At 38.4% G+C, this 16,903-nt stretch overlaps 1 protein-coding gene across 1 annotated transcript in view; it reads right to left on the reverse strand.

Moving 5' to 3' along the window:
• Positions 1-524: 524 nt before the first annotated feature.
• The window catches only part of LOC131237067 (protein EARLY STARVATION 1, chloroplastic), a 44,243-nt gene continuing 27,864 nt past the window's right edge, over positions 525-16,903 (reverse strand). The window contains exons 5-11 of the mRNA XM_058234717.1: positions 15,365-15,446; positions 12,138-12,215; positions 11,896-12,021; positions 11,528-11,649; positions 2,376-2,415; positions 1,753-1,827; positions 525-830 (exon numbers count right to left, since the gene is read on the reverse strand). Of these exons, the coding sequence (XP_058090700.1) occupies positions 659-830; positions 1,753-1,827; positions 2,376-2,415; positions 11,528-11,649; positions 11,896-12,021; positions 12,138-12,215; positions 15,365-15,446 (695 nt within the window). The 3' untranslated portion in view covers positions 525-658. The remainder of the gene's footprint in view (positions 831-1,752; positions 1,828-2,375; positions 2,416-11,527; positions 11,650-11,895; positions 12,022-12,137; positions 12,216-15,364; positions 15,447-16,903) is intronic.

Below are 16,903 nucleotides of genomic sequence, written 5' to 3' on the forward strand. Positions count from 1 at the left end.
CATCTGACTGAAGTGCTGCACCAGGATGAATGGATTCCCGAGATTCAGAGCACACGAAAAGCTGATGTAATCCACACAGCCCACACCATATGAATTTATGATTTTACAACGTTATTGTGGTGTGGCATGTCTTAAAGACTTAAGATTGAAGTTTAGAATTCAATGTGAAAATATGACAGCACACGTGACGGATGGAGAGGGTGGATCGATGCATGTTTGTCCCACGTAGTGATAGAGCAAGTCAAGTTAGGCATTTCAACCTAAAACATCTCCTTTCAAGATGCCGCTTCTCACTCTATTGCATACAGGAAATGTTTTCTTTTGTGTAGTTCCCAATTTACATGGGCAGCATATGTTGTGAGATCTGGAGGGAGGCCTCTCAGCTATAATTCATGGTGGCTGGTGTAAGGTGGGCCTGCAACGGGGCAACAGTAACATCTAACAACAGTAGTGGGCCCGGCAGACCAGGACTTTTGGCCTGGGCATCAACACAATGCACAAATAAACATGACATAAAATGGTGGTGTTCAAATTCCAAAGAATGAATAAATTGATAAGTAATGGTCCACAAGTTTCCGCTACAAGAAAGATGGGAGTTCAATAATAAATATTTGTGACTAGGCCTAGGCAAAAAGAAAAAGACAACACAAGTGGCATTTCATTGTGAAGATGGGGGCAAGTCTGGTGGATCATCTGGATCATCTTGTGTTGGTGGAGATGGCCCAAAATCGAGATTTGGGTAGACACCCGGTGGCCTCTCTCGTGGCTGGATTGATAGCAGCTGACTTGAATTCCCTACTACGTCCGCCCATCCGTAATGAGGTTCAGCCCTTCAATCACAAATTTGAGATTTTTACCAACTTGGTTGCATAAATATTTCAATGAATCAGAATTCTACAAAGATGTACCTAATGAACATGTTAGGTTATTTAGGCAGTGTTTGGATGAACAACTGGAGTTAAATTGGAATAATTAGTTTAATAGAGATGAAATGACCAAATTGTATTTAATCTTAGAATTCACAATGAGGAAATAACCCTCAAATTGCAGTTATGTTGCATTGTAATCCAATCCCTTAGTATCAATGCTAAGAGCCCATTTGGACGCAAATCCTGCAAAAGGGAGTTTCCAGCAATTTCACTTCTCCGACTCGCCAAAAATCAATTGGATTGGTTTTTGGCAAGTGGGCTTTTTAGCGCTTATTTTGTTGAGCAGGGGATCAGACGACGGTATGAGAAAGTGGATCCAAACACACAAACAACTTGGGATTTGGCCCAAAAAGGTGTTTTGGCACCTATTAGGCCCTAAGGAAGATAATTTCAATTTGGTGGTTCCACTTATCTGAACTAATTATTGCATTTGAGAGGCAGACCATAAAGTTAACCTTGACCCTAATTTCTGTGCCGTGGTTTTTGGTTGTCATGTAAAACTAGCTGTGCAGATTACCCCAGTATAGATTGTGCACCGGGATCAAGTGAGGCTGTATTTGCATGACCCAGTGATCTGGCGGGGCAGGTTTCTTTTCTCCCTAAATCAATATCCAAAATGCTTCGAGGCCAACTTGAAACATTTTGGATACTATTCTGGGGCCGAAATGGTAGAGAAGTGGAGTCCCACATAATTTAGTTCCACCTTTTGCACCACTCCAAATGTACAGAGAAATAGACAGCCAATTGATCCACCAAAATATCCAGTCCACTGACTTACACATCCAAATGCGTCCTGGATTTATGAAATGGAATGCAATCTTACTCATAATAGGTTTCCTCATCCACAACAATATCCCAACTCTCTCCTGTTGTGCTTTTACCATACTTGTGTACTTTCCTGATACATAGAAAACAGATGCATCAATCCTAACATATCCATGAAGCAATTCACAATTAATAAAGATCATGAACATATATGATAGGGTGAAAACTAAGTACAAGCCCGTAATGCAGGTAAGTGGATGCTATGCTGAATATGTACTTCCAGAGATCAAAATAATTTCCAATCATAAAACTTTCAAAGGATATTGGAAAGCAAACACCAAAGACACACATGAGACATCTTTACGAAAAAAATCTATGCAAGTACATAACTGGATCAACTTGTGAAATTTGGTCTCTTTTTTGAGACTGCAGGTCTGCTGCAACCCATTGCATGCTTACCAAATAAGGATCAGCAGAAACTAACCAAACCTACAAAATTGGAACTTGATTTTACAAGGCTATGGGAACCCACAAGCTAACAAGATTTCATATTCGGATGGATAGTTAAATAATTTCCATTTGTAATCTGGGACATGTTGGTTCGTTCCCAAAGTGATAATATCTCATAAAAGCACATGCCACAAAGATAAAGAGTCACTGCAGTATTTTTTTAGTGCATACCCATTTCCAAAGTGTTCTTCACCCCATGTCCTCGACCAACCTGGAAAATGAGAAGAAAGTATAACTTTTTTAGTGATAATTATCCATGCCATGAATCATGGAAGTAGAACATAACAAACAAGATTGTTTCAAATAACTAATAAATGTAACAAATTTACAAGAGAGCTGACATTATAGTCATCATTATAGAAAAATAGCACTTTTGCCTTCTATTAAAAGGGTTTAATTTGATCTAATGTAAGAGAATGGATCTAATAGAGTGGAACTGCATTGCAAAGAATCTACTTTTACATGGACTTGAAACTTTTGATTGCAGTATCTTGACACAATATCTTCACATGGCAAACTTCAAGCTTTTGATTGCAGCATCTTCAAGCAATATCTCCACATGGCAGTAGTTGGAACTTGGAAGCATGTGAAGTCACACTTCACTGTGTTAACATGTTAATGCACTGAAATAACAAGCTTCCTTTCTTTCCACCACATTGTGATTGTTATAATTACATGGTCCGATGTAGGCACCATTTTTGTCTGCATCGGCCACAACTGTACATTTCGATGGGGATTCTACATATTTTAAATTTTTATCAAGTATGTCTTTATGAGTAGCACGCAATAGTTGTGCTAAGTTGTGCCGGGCAGGACCTGACCATGGTGGCAAGCCAATAATGTTGGTAATCATGTACCAGTGGGTTCCCTGATTTTTTGAGCAGCCAGCCACTTGAGCAAGACCTTTCATGTGTGGGTGTGTACTTCATGCTTAGGTTTGCCTGCCAACTGCTCCACTATGAACTTCGCTTAATCATCCTGTGGGGCTGCGTGCATGTAATAGTTGGGCTTGGCGTATACGCTGGTGGGCCTGTGTTAGCATAAAAATTTAGTGATGGGGGTGTTACACATTTTTATTCTTTATCGAGTTTAAGTGGTCATTATGGGTAGCACCCAATAGTTGCTCTAAGGTGTGCCAGGCAGAACCTGACCACGTTGGCATGTGAATTATGTTGGTAATCATGTATCAGTGGGTTCCCTGCTCTTTCGAGCAGCCAACTACCTGAGCAAGACCTTTCATGTGTGTGCGTACTTCGTGCTCAGGTTTGCCTGCCAACTGCCCCACCATGACCTTTGCTTGATCGTCATTTGGGGTTGTGTGCATGTAATAGTTGGGCTTGGGGTCTACGATGGTGGGCCTGCGTTGGCATGTCAGTGGTTAGCTGTGAACCTTTTCCATGGGCGGTTCCAAGAGCCCAGGAGCCAGGTGAAAGAGGAGGGTTGATGTTTGGTGGGCAACCGATCATAAAACTTTGCCATCTACCATTTAAAAGCCAGACCAAATTATTGGGAGAAAGGCTAAGATCATGGAGATGATGATGAGTTTCAATGAGCAAGCACTTCATAAATACAACAATCCAATCTAGCATAACGTCACTTGCCACCGATAAAATTAGCAGTCCATGAATTGTTCCGGAATTCATAAAACACCATATGATCTATCAATATATATATATATATATATATATATATATATATATATATATATATATATATATATATATATATATAAAGAACCATTTGATAGAACATTTGAACAGATGTGCCCTGAGGCCTAGAGAAAGGGTTGAATGGTGGTAGACTATAGAAAGAGTGGAGGTTTGGGTAAAACCATTCTACATATTGCTACCAGGGGACTCCAAAAGAATGGAATATGGACTCACAGTACTTGTCTGGAAGTATCCTGGCCCAGCCAAGGTTGTAGCTTTTTGTTGGTCCGTTCTTAGGAATATAATCCTGAAATTTGAAAATGCAAGAAGCAGAATATTGCTATCACCGACACCTGCATTCTGTGTGTAAGAAACATGGAGACACTGGAACATCTGTTCATGAATTCCAAGTCCACTTGGGGAGTTTGGAGTTGGAAGCTCATATTGCTAACGCATAGCGGCAATATGGTCGATATGGAACAAATGGAACAAAATAGTCTTAGGGACAGTAGAATGGATGGAGGTGGAACAGATCCTAGAGCAACTCTAGGGAACATGTACGAGAAACAGGGGGTTTGGATTCAACATTATTACAAAGATGATGCCTAAACAAATTTAAATGTAATTTCTTTTGGGATTGTACTTGGGCTCTTGGAGCACAATTAATAACATTATTGTTACTCTTCAAAAACATAATGAACATTTCTCAACTCTTGGTAGAGATGTGCCAGGCGGTCCATTTTTGGTAAAAAGAAGGGTTGATGTTAGGGAGGCAGCTGGTTGTTGAATTTTCTCAATCAATCATAAGTAGCAGATCCCAAATAGCAGGGCAAATCTACGATGATATGATGAAGTTTAATGAACATATTTAGGTTAAATTAGATCAAGAGTATTTTAGCATATATTGGACAAAGAGGAAGTACAAGTACTTCAATGAAAAGAACATAGTAACTAAGAGTCACATAAGAAAGCTTATCAAAAGATTGGCAACTGAATATGGAAAGTTCTAACAAAGTTACAAAATAACTAAACCATTTGTAGTGGATACAACAGTATCATTTTGCAACAAACACATGGACGCACGCATGCATGCACACACACACGCACAGACGGGTTTTGTTAATATCCCCACCTTCACGATACACATACATATGAGTTTTGCTAACATCTCCTCCTTTGCAACACACACCCACACCCACACCCACATATGGGTTTTGCGAATATCCCCAACGTGCGGGACATTAGCAACGTCCCCTAACCTTTTAAATGCTCCATGGGAATGCCCCATCAGGACAGTTCATTCAATAGTACTATTGGGAGCAAGCCATGGTACAAGAATACACAAATTGGATTATCCTAACCCTTTCTGAACAGAGCCAATTTGTTAGAACTGTCCATTGTTTAAAAGCCATGGATCACATGGTTAGAATCAACGAACCAAAGTTCTACTTTGAAGTCACAAGCTTAGAATCATCGAACCAAAGTTCTACTTTGAAGTCACAAGCTTAGAATCATCGAACCAAAGTCCTTTGCGCGCGCGCGCGCACACACACACATTCTACTTTGAAGTCACAAGCTTAGAATCATCGAACCAAGGTGAAAAACACACACACACACACACACATTCTACTTTGAAGTCACAAGCAATACAACACACACACACACACACACACACACAGTGTGTGTGTGTGTGTGTGTATTATATTTATAGAGACTAATGACAAAAAATCCTTTCCTAGAAGGTTATTTAAAGAGTCATGGACTGTTGCGCAGCACGCCAACAACGTAGTAAACCGAGATCCAATCTCCAGTCTTACCCACAAACGATAAACAGAAAGAAATATAATCTAGAAGTAGAATCAAAGCATACCAAACAAACCACAGGACAATATATACGTGGAAAAACCCCAAACAAGGGTAAAAAACCACGGGCGCAAACTTCCACTATGAAGAAAACGAGATTACAAGCAACATACTAACCTTTTCCCTTTAGATGTATAGAGAAAACCATTTGCCCACACCTTAGAATACCCTTTTGCATACACTAAAATAAACCCTAGGACCCCTATTTATAGTTTAGGCAACTTCCCTTTCACACCTCTGCGAAACCGACTCAAATTTCCGCAGTCCATATCAAATTCACAAAACGAATCTGCGTAACCTCGACTAGTCGAGCGGACCCTCGACTGGTTAAGCAAGGGCCTTGACCGATAGAGCACAAGCACCGCGGACCCAAAAAACTGATGCTTGCTGAACTTTAAGTCGAGTTTGCTCGAATGAAGGATCGACTGATAGATTTAGCATTGAACCACAAACCCCTCGCGATAGGGATCTCTGGATTCAGTAGGCGACTTGGAAAACCTGTGGAGGGACGACGGTTTCATGGATTTTTCGGAGTGGACCGACAAGTGCCAAGAATCTTTCAAGAAACTTAAGATGTATCTCATGAATGCCCCAGTATTATCTCCACCAATACAAGGAACTCTTCCTCTTCCCCCTCATTCAAACACGGGAGATGCCAGAGCCCAATATCTTTCTTATCACCGGAAAGGCCTTACTTACCCCGGCTGGGGTAGTTCAATCAACCGGGGATCACCAGGTTCTGATAATTGTATATGTGGGAAAGAGCTAGGAGAGTCCTATTCTTCTTCTCTTTCTTCGGCGGGGAATAATCGTATGGTAAGCCAATCATAACTCCCAGCCGTCCGGTTCGTAGCTCTTTTGGCAAACTGGACAAGATCAATAACGCCCTGACCTCGTCCTAAAAAACAATGCCAACGGATTCCAACTGGCTCGTGACTATATTGAACTCGTTTAGATGTTCAGTCACGCTCCCAACATCTGACATCTTCATGTTGAATAGTTGTTTCATGAGATGAACCTTATTGGATGCTGAAGGTTTCTCATACATCGTAGCTAGGGCTTTCATTAATTCTTTTGTGTTTTTCACCTTGGATATATTGAAGGCGACGCTCTTAGACAGAGAGTCGGATCGTTCCTAAAGCCTTCCAATCCAATAAAAATCATTCATCATCTGTTATCTTCTCTAGTTTCTTCTTTTTTCCTCCTAGAGGAATATAGAGGTCCTTCTGATACAGATAATCCTCCATCTGCATCTTCCAGAAGGCAAAGTTTGAATCATTAAACTTCTCAATTCTAGTCTTCCCTTCTTCTGTCATCGCTCTCACTTGAACTAAACTAATAGCTCTGATACCAGTTGTTGTGCAGCACGCCAACAACGCAATGAACCGAGATCCAATCTCTGGTCTCACCCACAAACGATAAACAGAAAGAAATATAATCTAGAAGTAGAATCAAAGCATACCAAACAAACCACAAGACAAGATATACGTGTAAAAACCCCAAACAAGGGTAAAAAACCACGGGCACAAACTTCCACTATGAAAAAAACGAGATTATAAGCAATATACTAACCCTTTCCCTTTAGATGTATAGAGAAAACCCTTTACCCACACCTTAGAATACCTTTTGCATACACTAGAATAAACCCTAGGACCCCTATTTATAATTTAGGCAACTTCCCTTTCGCACCTCTACGAAACCGACTCAAATTTCTGCAATCCGTATCAAATTCGCAAAACGAATCTGCGTAACCTCGACTGGTCGAGCAGACCCTCAACTGGTCGAGTAAGGACCTCGACTGCCCGAGCACCGCGGACCCAAAAAAGTGATGTTCGCTAGACTTTGAGCCGAGCCAGCCCTCGACTGGTCAAGTGGGCTACTCGACCGGTTAAGCAGGGCACTCGACTGGTCGAGCGACCCTGTCCAGATGTGGCTCCACATCTCAACATGGACCACTTAACTATGGGTGTCAACAGGCAAGATTAGGATGAACCAGTGTTCACAATATTGATACTATTGGCCGATATTATCGATATCGTGGTCCAGCGATACAAAACTACCTAGGAGTATCCAAAAAAAAAAAAAAAAATCCCAGATATCGAGCGATATATCAACGATATCACAATTTATTGGCGATAAATTGCATGATATCATGTTTTTCTTTATTTATGATCCATATATCAGTCGATATCTATCGATAGTTGTCAATATCTTCGATGACATAGGCGACAATCCTCTCTGCCATTCCAGAAATTCGTGTGTGTGTGTGTAGGAAAAAAAATCTCTCTTAGCTTGTTAGTACTCAAGATCTGCCTACATTTGGTGGGCCATTCACAATCCCGAATCATGGAAGAAAACCTAGAACTCCTTTTTTTTTTCCTTTGAAGAGAATTGCTTTGAAAGGAAACTAGATTTCCGTTGAGGTTTATGGGGATTTGGGTTGGGTTTTGAAAAAAGAAGAAGACGAAATCAAGGAGAGATTTTTGGGATTTTAACGGATTCGAAGTGTCGAGATGAGGTATGAGGGCTTGCGAGTTTGCGGCTTTAACAGAGAAGACAAGGAGAGTTTCAAATAACTCTCTTGCTCTCTGCCTTAATTAAGGGAGTGGATTTGGTGCGACTCAGCTGCAGTAAATATGATGCAACCCTTACGATGGGGCCCACATTGATGAATGTATTGTATATCCATGTCGTCCATACGTTTTGTCATATCATTCTATGGCATGATCTAAAAAATGAATTAGATCCAAATCTCAGGTGGACCATACTCTAAGAAAGAGTGGTATTTGAACCTCCACCATGAAAAACTTGCTAAGGCTATCCGTGATGTTTCTGTAACATTTGTTTGCCATCCAACCTGTTGATAAGGTCACAGAAATGTGGATGAAGGGAAAATAACAAATATCAGGTTGATCCAAAACTTTTGTGACCCATTAACAAGTTTTAATGAGCAATCACCATTGTTTCCTACAGTATGGCCCACTTGAGATTTGAATCTGCTTCATTTTTGGGATCATGCCCTAAAATGATTTGTAAAAATGTATGGACGGCTTGGATATACAATAAACATACCAATGTGGGCCCCAACATAAGTGTCGCACCGTCTTGGGTCAGGCCAGGGCCGCACCTAATCCTCTCCCTTTAAAAATAATCAAACACCACCACCAAGTTTTGTGTGCCCCACCATGTTGTATGTCCATCCATTTGGAGAGATCGTTTTAGGGCACGAGCCAAAGAATGAGGCAGATCTAAAGCTCAAGTGGACCCCACCACAGAAAATGGTGGGGATTGAACACCTACCCTCACAAATTTCTTGGGGGCCATAGAAGTTTTCAATCAAGCTGATATTTGTGTTTTCCCTTCATCCATATCTATGTGAACTTATGAACATGTTGGATCTCAAATAGGCCCTAGGAAGGTTTCAACAGTGAGCGTCTCTGTCCCCACTATTTTCTGTGGTGGGATCCACTTGAGCTTTGGATCAGCCTCATTCTTTGGCTCATGCCCTAAAAAGATGTCTCCAAATGTATTCTTTAAAACATTAAAGTCAATTAATGTTTTCAATGATTTATTACATTTTTTATATTTTCAATAAAAATTAGTTACTTTTTTATGCTTCTAGTAAATATAATATAGTAACAATATTAATCAATTTCGTTGTTCTTTCTTTACCCTTATAATTAATGGTTATCGTTTCCTATTACTTTAGGTTGGGTTTACTTGCACCAAATATCATGAAATTTTATTAAATTTCATTATTAATCAATCTAATTTGGTGAATATCATGAAATTAGTGCAACCAAGTGCAACTTTGATTAAAAATCTAGAAGTAACATGTAGCTTACGTTACACGTTATGTAGCTTATGCCTCACGCTTCAAAGGGGTGAACACTAGGCTACACACTATTCGCAATTTAAAACATTGATAAGCCCGAACCTAGCTCGAGGTTTGGTTTGGTTAGGCCCAAGCCTAGCCTGGGCCCATGACGAACCAAATCTAGTTGGCGTGGGATGGAGCAAAAACATGAGTAAAAGAGGATCTTACATATTACGTATATTACAAAATTGCCCTTGCAAACTTTAATTAGCCAATTAGGCTGGACTCAGGATGTGTTGAAGGGTTGTTTTACATGGTCCAAACTTGACCCATTTGAGAAACATGCTTGAATTTTAAGCCCAAGTCTGGCTCTCGGGGTTTATACTCCCAGTGTTTCAAAGAGCAATCGTAGCGTACCAGTAGCATATGCAACGTAGCATAGCATAACCGTAGTGTAGCTAAATAGCGTAAATGCGTAGTGTACGCTACAACTACATAGCATTTGTAGCGCATGCTATGGTTTTTTTTTTTGGTTAAAAATGGTGTAAAACTCACATTATGAAGTTTAAAATGTAAAGTTAAAATAATCATATTTATGGTGATATGGTGCCCATTGAAGGTGGTAGTTTTTTGGTGGTTGGTTGGGAGGAATAAGGTGCTAACAATCGATAATCTTAGTAAGAGGAACATGATTATTCCAAATGTATGCCTTCTCTGTAATAAGGATGCGGAATCGATGAAACATATTTTCCTCCACTACTCTTTTGCAAGCGAGATGTTTTTGCAGCTTTTTGGAGTGGTCTGGGTGCTGCTCTCGGGTTCAATAGAAAATTTTCTCTCAACTTGGAATGGAGGAGGTTTTGGTAAGACATGAAAAAGGATATGGAAGTAGAGCATGCTAGCAGTTTTGTGGGCATTATGGTTAGAAAGGATGATCAATGCTTCAAAAACCAAAAAATGAAATGCAATAAATGTTTTTAGGAGGGCAAAATTTTTTGTAATAGAGTGGGTATCGGGCTCAAACTTCTTGTCCCAATTCTCGAAGGGTTGGCAATAGTTTTTTCTCTTTGTATATTATGTTTCTTCTGTATATTTGGGCTGCGACCTTTTTTTTTTAATGAAATTTTTATTTATCTCTTAGAAAAGAAAAGAAAAGTTAAAAACAAACCTTTCTTTGTTTACTTTCACTTAAAATGGTGGTGATCCTTCATTAAAGTTGGTGTGAAACAAACACACTAAAAAACCTTTAAAACTAAACTTAAAAGAAAAAAGGTTTAAAAAGAGGATTTTCGAAAACCCCTCGTTGTATAAATGACAGCTGTATTGTACTTGATACTCTCTTAACCTGTGGGATTTTTATTTCTTTTCATACTTGTGAGTTGTGACTAGTAGTTTTCAATTAGAAATTATTAATTAAAGTGGTTTGCTTAGAAAGTTGTTGATGTGATAATTATTTGATTTGGTTTATGACTTCAAATGTGTATTGGCTTTTGATAAATGATAATTAATAACTTGTTTGAACATGCTAATATTTAAATAAATAAAAGAATCACCTTTTACGCATTTTAATATTTTTTTTGCTTTTTCTTACTATTTATCATATTTTTCCTAATTTTCAATTAAAAAATATTAGTATCGTGTAGCTTACGCTATACGCTACAGAGGGTTGAATGCTATACAACACGCTACCACTATTTACAACACTGGATACTCTAGCCCAAGCCTGCACCAAGGCAGGCCAGACCTGAAAGCTCGACAGGCCAAGCCAGCCCATTGATAGCCCTACACTTAACAATAGTTTGTTGCTCATTTGTCCAACAACTGTGCTGAAATCTTGCAGTTCCTTAGAGCAAGCATATTGAGAACAGCACTTCCAAATAACTGATAAATAATGACATTAGTCGCATAGAGAAACACAAGACAATGAACAAAATAAGGAGTCAGATCCAAATAATTAAAACAGGACTAGCTTAAAACAATGGGAATAGACATACGATCTCCAGTAGGTGATACATGCCATGTCTCCCCTTGACGGGAACCAATGCCAGCAAAGAATTTCTCTTCCCATTTGTCTCCCCATTTGGTTCCTAGTTCGGTCTCTGCCCATTTATCTGTCCTGAGAAAAGAAAGAGAAAAAAGAAGTTGAAGAGTATATCCATAAATACGGTTGCTAAACTAGATGTGAAAAAATGGGAGTTGAGTCAAAGAAAGAAACTGGTTTGGAGACTAAATTTGAGCTAGAGTAGGAATGTTTGAGTTACTAGCCTCGGTTAAGATACCAACAAAGCCAAATTCAATACACCAAGCTTAACACAAATCTTTTCAAGTTCAAATTTGAAGAGGCAAGAGAATTAGAGAAAACCATTTGAGGACAGAGCCTCTTCCATCGTAGTGCTCTCCCCACTTCTCCCACCATGACTGTTCATTCAATCTACCATACTTGTGTGCCCCTTTCTCTGTCCAACCTTTTGCATCATATTTCTCCCACCTGGGATGCAAAGCGAACATGCAATTGTTATATATTTCATTTTCAAGAATCAAACGAGAGAGAAAACCAGTGAGTAGGAAGCGTGTTATAGTAAGCTAATTGAAAGATTTCCTCACCATTTCTCATACCATCCAGCATTTTCATTTCCTGATTTTGCTTGTTTCTGTGCACTCCTCTCTATCCTTGCGAGGTTACTGCAACTCGAAATGAGGCCATGATAAGGAAAGGTAGTATTCTTTTTTGCTTTTATTAATGGTGAAAGGTTAAATTTCTTTAGTTACTTCAATTTTTTTAGTGTTGAGCAAAGATAATATTTTAGAGGACAATCAAATTTATATGCAACAACCTTTTCATAACAGTAACTACAAAACCAAATTAAGCAAGGTGTAGTCTTCTCCATACCACCACTGTATCTTGCTATAAATGGCCCTTGAAATTTCTAAAGAAATTTTCATAGATTGTATCGAATCATAATTTTTACAAAAGATTTTAAAAAAAAAAAAAAAACCCAATTTGTCATAGATTACATCTCCAAGGTACAAGCGCATGTACACACTGACATAGACACGCACACAACTGCCACCCACAGACACCCACATGGTGCCCTTGCATGCATGCACACAAACCCATGAGCACATACACGTGTGTGCATGTATTATACATACATTATACATACATACATGTATGTGCTAAAAGTTATAGTGCTCTAGATGCATCAGGACACATGGACAGTCCAATCGGCCAATTCGGAGTAACAGACTATCCACCGAGTCCAACACACATTTCATGTTCTGCATCAGCGGATGGTCCAAATTCACCCATACACTGGCCTTCTTCTTCATAGCCATCCATTTTCCAAGCCATGGATGGAATGGTAGGACTCCTGATAAAAGTGGTCCTTTAGAACCATAAGCAATACATGATAGGCCCCAATGAACAGATGGCCCAAATTTTTTATTAGACCAATTTCCATATAAATGATCTTGACCATCCATTTTATAGGCCATTGATCATATGGTTAGAGGTATTGGTTGATTTTTGCATGTCAACCTAATGGCCAATATAGATAGACAGGATACTCAATAATTGAGGTCTCGAGTTTAAAACCAACTTACCTACCAATAATAATAATAATAATAATAAAACTACTAAAACCTTGATGTGTGGATGGGACCGTGCAAGTATCCTAATTCAATCAAGAGCAGTAAAAGTTTTAAGATCGGCTGCCCAATAGACAACAACCTTCCCTTACCCAGCTCTAAAAAAACAAGCCAACATAGAGGCTCATGTTGACATCACTAGTTGGGATCAGTGTTCGAAATATCAGTATCGCGTCATGTATCGCATCCTTGGGATACAAATACATATTGGTTATCGCACGGGATATGTCGTTGGTATTGTGTAATTTATCACACTTTTTGGGAAACATGGGAAAACATTGGGGAAATGGTTGAATTTTTCAATGGAACTTCATGGATTGTTAAAAAAAAAAAACTTAATACACACTTTTAAATCATAACATCTCAAAAAAGAAGTGCACATAATAGGTTTCCTTTATATAGAGTCCTAAGCGAACTAATGCAACTATATTCAAATTGAATGCATAACATTTAGAATGTATGTTATCATTTCATCAAACACTCCTAAATACTTTGAAATTAGTCTCAATTAACAACAGGTTGAAGAGAAATTTCGAGAAAAAAATAATATTTTAATAATTTTTAATTAAAGATGATTTTTATTTTCTGAAAATTGACGAGGACTTAACAAATCACTACACCAACCCTCATCAAATTGGAGTGCAACATTGCAAGCAATTTGGGAGAAATTGGGAAAATTTTGAATTTTCCCCAATCTTCCCCAAATCAGACCACCTACACTCAAATTTTGAAATAAAAGCATATGTGATGATCGTTTCATCAAATACTCTTTAAGTATTTCGAGATTAGTCTCAATTGCTAGCTGGTTAAATGAAAATTTCGGAAAAAAAAAAAACATGGAGAAGATGAAGAACCAATGGATATCGAAATTAAAGCTCCAACTCCATAATTTTTCATGCAAAACATGAAGAACCAGTGGATTTATCACCATTTCACACCAACTTAACATAATTTCAACAAAAAAAGGGATTAGAAATTGAAAATGCTCACCAGATCGAACATGTGGGATATATCGGCACTACCTGTGTGTTTCGTATCACACAAGTGGGATACAAGATATATCGTGGGATATATCGGCTGATACTGTCAATATTTAAAACATCGTTTGGGATAAGGCTTAGATGATGATGATGACAACAAAGATGACAAAATGATAGAATATTCTGGAGCTATCATCATCGACATGACGAAATGACAGAAGATTCTGGAGCTATGTTCGATTACAAATTCATTCTTCGTACTACATTATGGTGCAAATTACTATGCAAAATGTCACATGCTGCAAAAAATTCATAAGAAATTTTTGATTGAGTAGAAATTATGTGATCCAGATGGAATACCACGGATCATGAATCTGCCAGGTGTCATGATGTTTGGAATACAATGTAAAAACTTGACCAAATACTTGAGAATCAAAAGAGAGTTTGCGTTAGTAGGTGCTCATGAGTGTCTCGAGAGGAATTGAGATTATTGGAAGGAAATTTCAGGTAAATCACATGTCCTAGTCCTAAAGGTGCTTTTTTTCTCCCTTTGGGTTTTTGCTATGGAGTCGAGAGGTTTTGACAAATGTGAAAATATCAGCTTAAAGTGGTAGGATTCTTAATTTCAGTCTACTAGTTTGGCTCGGAGAATTTTGCAGAAGGATGTTGTCCCTTGAGTTAGATTGAGAAGGTGAAAGGGAGAGAATATGAGAGGAAGCAAGAGGAAAGAAGGCTTGACAATCATGACGTCCTTAACCTCACCTCATATCATCATTAGGGCTTTTATTATATGTGAAAATACAAAAATCCCTAAACAAAAGGAATAATAAAATGAAACAATAGAAACCATAATCTCCATGTGAAGTGGACCACACATGTTATCATTACTATCCATCAGGTCTGTCAACATATGGGAGTTTTGGGTCTAAATCGGTAAAATTTTCAACTAAATATTGTCTTTATGTATCCATTTGACCATTTCACATTTATAACTTATATCATACAAACTAATTCAGCGTGTTACTGCCAAATCAACCAATCATATCCATCATAAAAAGGAAATAATTTTCATATTACCATCAAACTTATTATGAGAGTAAACAACATAGACATGAAAAATTCTTCAGAGGTCCTCATATCAATGAAATGACCCTAGAGCTTTATAGTAATAACAAAATTGAGAATTTTATATTTAAATCACACCTCCATTCATCTTGATGAAGAACTTCCTGCCATGTTTCCCACCATGAATCTCCTTCAGCATTTTCTCCCGATTTCTCCACTCCTGTGGAAAATTAAACTCAGTGATATTACCAAATAGATAATGACCTAAGTGATGCTCAAGTAGCATGGTAGACGTTTAGCAAGCAAAGCATTTAAGCCACCTCAATTTAACAATGTAGTTCTTAAAAGGCATAAGAGAGGGTATAAGACCTAAAGCAAAACTAGTGCACATTAGGAAATGGGAACATCCATATAGATATGTACATAATACATAATATGTACGATGTACTGATGCACATAGCTATTACGTAAGATTTATTGTGACATTTGTGATCTTTCATTGTTAGTCGAGGAATATAACATAAACTATTACATCTATTCATTCTTTTTCTACCCCATGCATCATTCACACAATAACTTTTATGAATCTTCTAGTGTTAAGTATTTATAATATAACAACCATGCCACTATGATGTATACTACAAATTACCTAGGGCCTAGCTGAAATTATGTCAGACCGTAAAGAGTGTACCAGCAGAGGAGGATAGCGACGTAGCCTTCTTTGTGGCTAGACGAGTGTTATATGGGGCTTGCGCGGTCCAGATTGCATCCCTAGCCATCATAAAAGACCTCACGTGCATGGTTTGTGCATCTTTGAAGACTCCAACACTAGGAAGATGCACGTGGTTTGTGTATTGTGGAGTTCCGGACTGTTGGATCGAGTGCACATGTCGATCGGACCGTTGGATTGCATGTATCGAGCTATTTACCCACTTTTGATTGTGGCCCGCTTCGATCATGGACACTTTAGGACTCGGGTGTATTAGTTTTTATTTCTTTCTTTATTAGTATTTAGTTTATTTTGCGATTTTATTTTGTTTTGTGCATTAAAGGACTTTTTAGATATTAGGGTTTTTTTAAAAGAAATCTTTCTTAAGAGCGTCTTTTTGTAAAAACGAATTTCTGAGACTTTAAAAGAAGGGGGGATGTGTGGAGCTCTCTCCATGCCATTGTTTCTAAAAAAATTCAAAATTTTTCTTCTTTCTTCATGTGATTTGAAGGATTCTCTATGTGATTTGGAATTAGGATTGGTGAGAAGCCATTCCTATTCGACAAAGGTGAGAGGCTTCCACTTATCTTCCATATTCTTTATTTTTCTCATTCAAAGAGGTATTTCTTTCAAGTTTTCATCTTTTCAACTTCCCCTTTTCCCAAAATCCCTTCCTTTCTTTCTCTTTACATCCTCCTGTATAAACCCAACCCTTGAAACCCCAAACACTAGCCAAAATAACCCACATGTGTGACCGTACGACCACGCATGTGAACCCCTATAGCTAAGACCCGAAGCCTCAAATCCATTTACCAATTAAGAAACCTAAGCCTTAATTTCACTTTTTCCCCAAATCCCATGAACCCCAGGTTGGCCTAAACCCTAACTGAGCAAACCCTAGGTAGTATTAGCTTTCTGTTTTTGAAATTAAACTAATTCCTATGCTACTTGGATTTTCCTACATCCAT

The sequence above is a fragment of the Magnolia sinica genome, chromosome 2 (genome assembly GCF_029962835.1).
Source record: "Magnolia sinica isolate HGM2019 chromosome 2, MsV1, whole genome shotgun sequence".
Taxonomy (NCBI): Eukaryota; Viridiplantae; Streptophyta; class Magnoliopsida; order Magnoliales; family Magnoliaceae; genus Magnolia; species Magnolia sinica.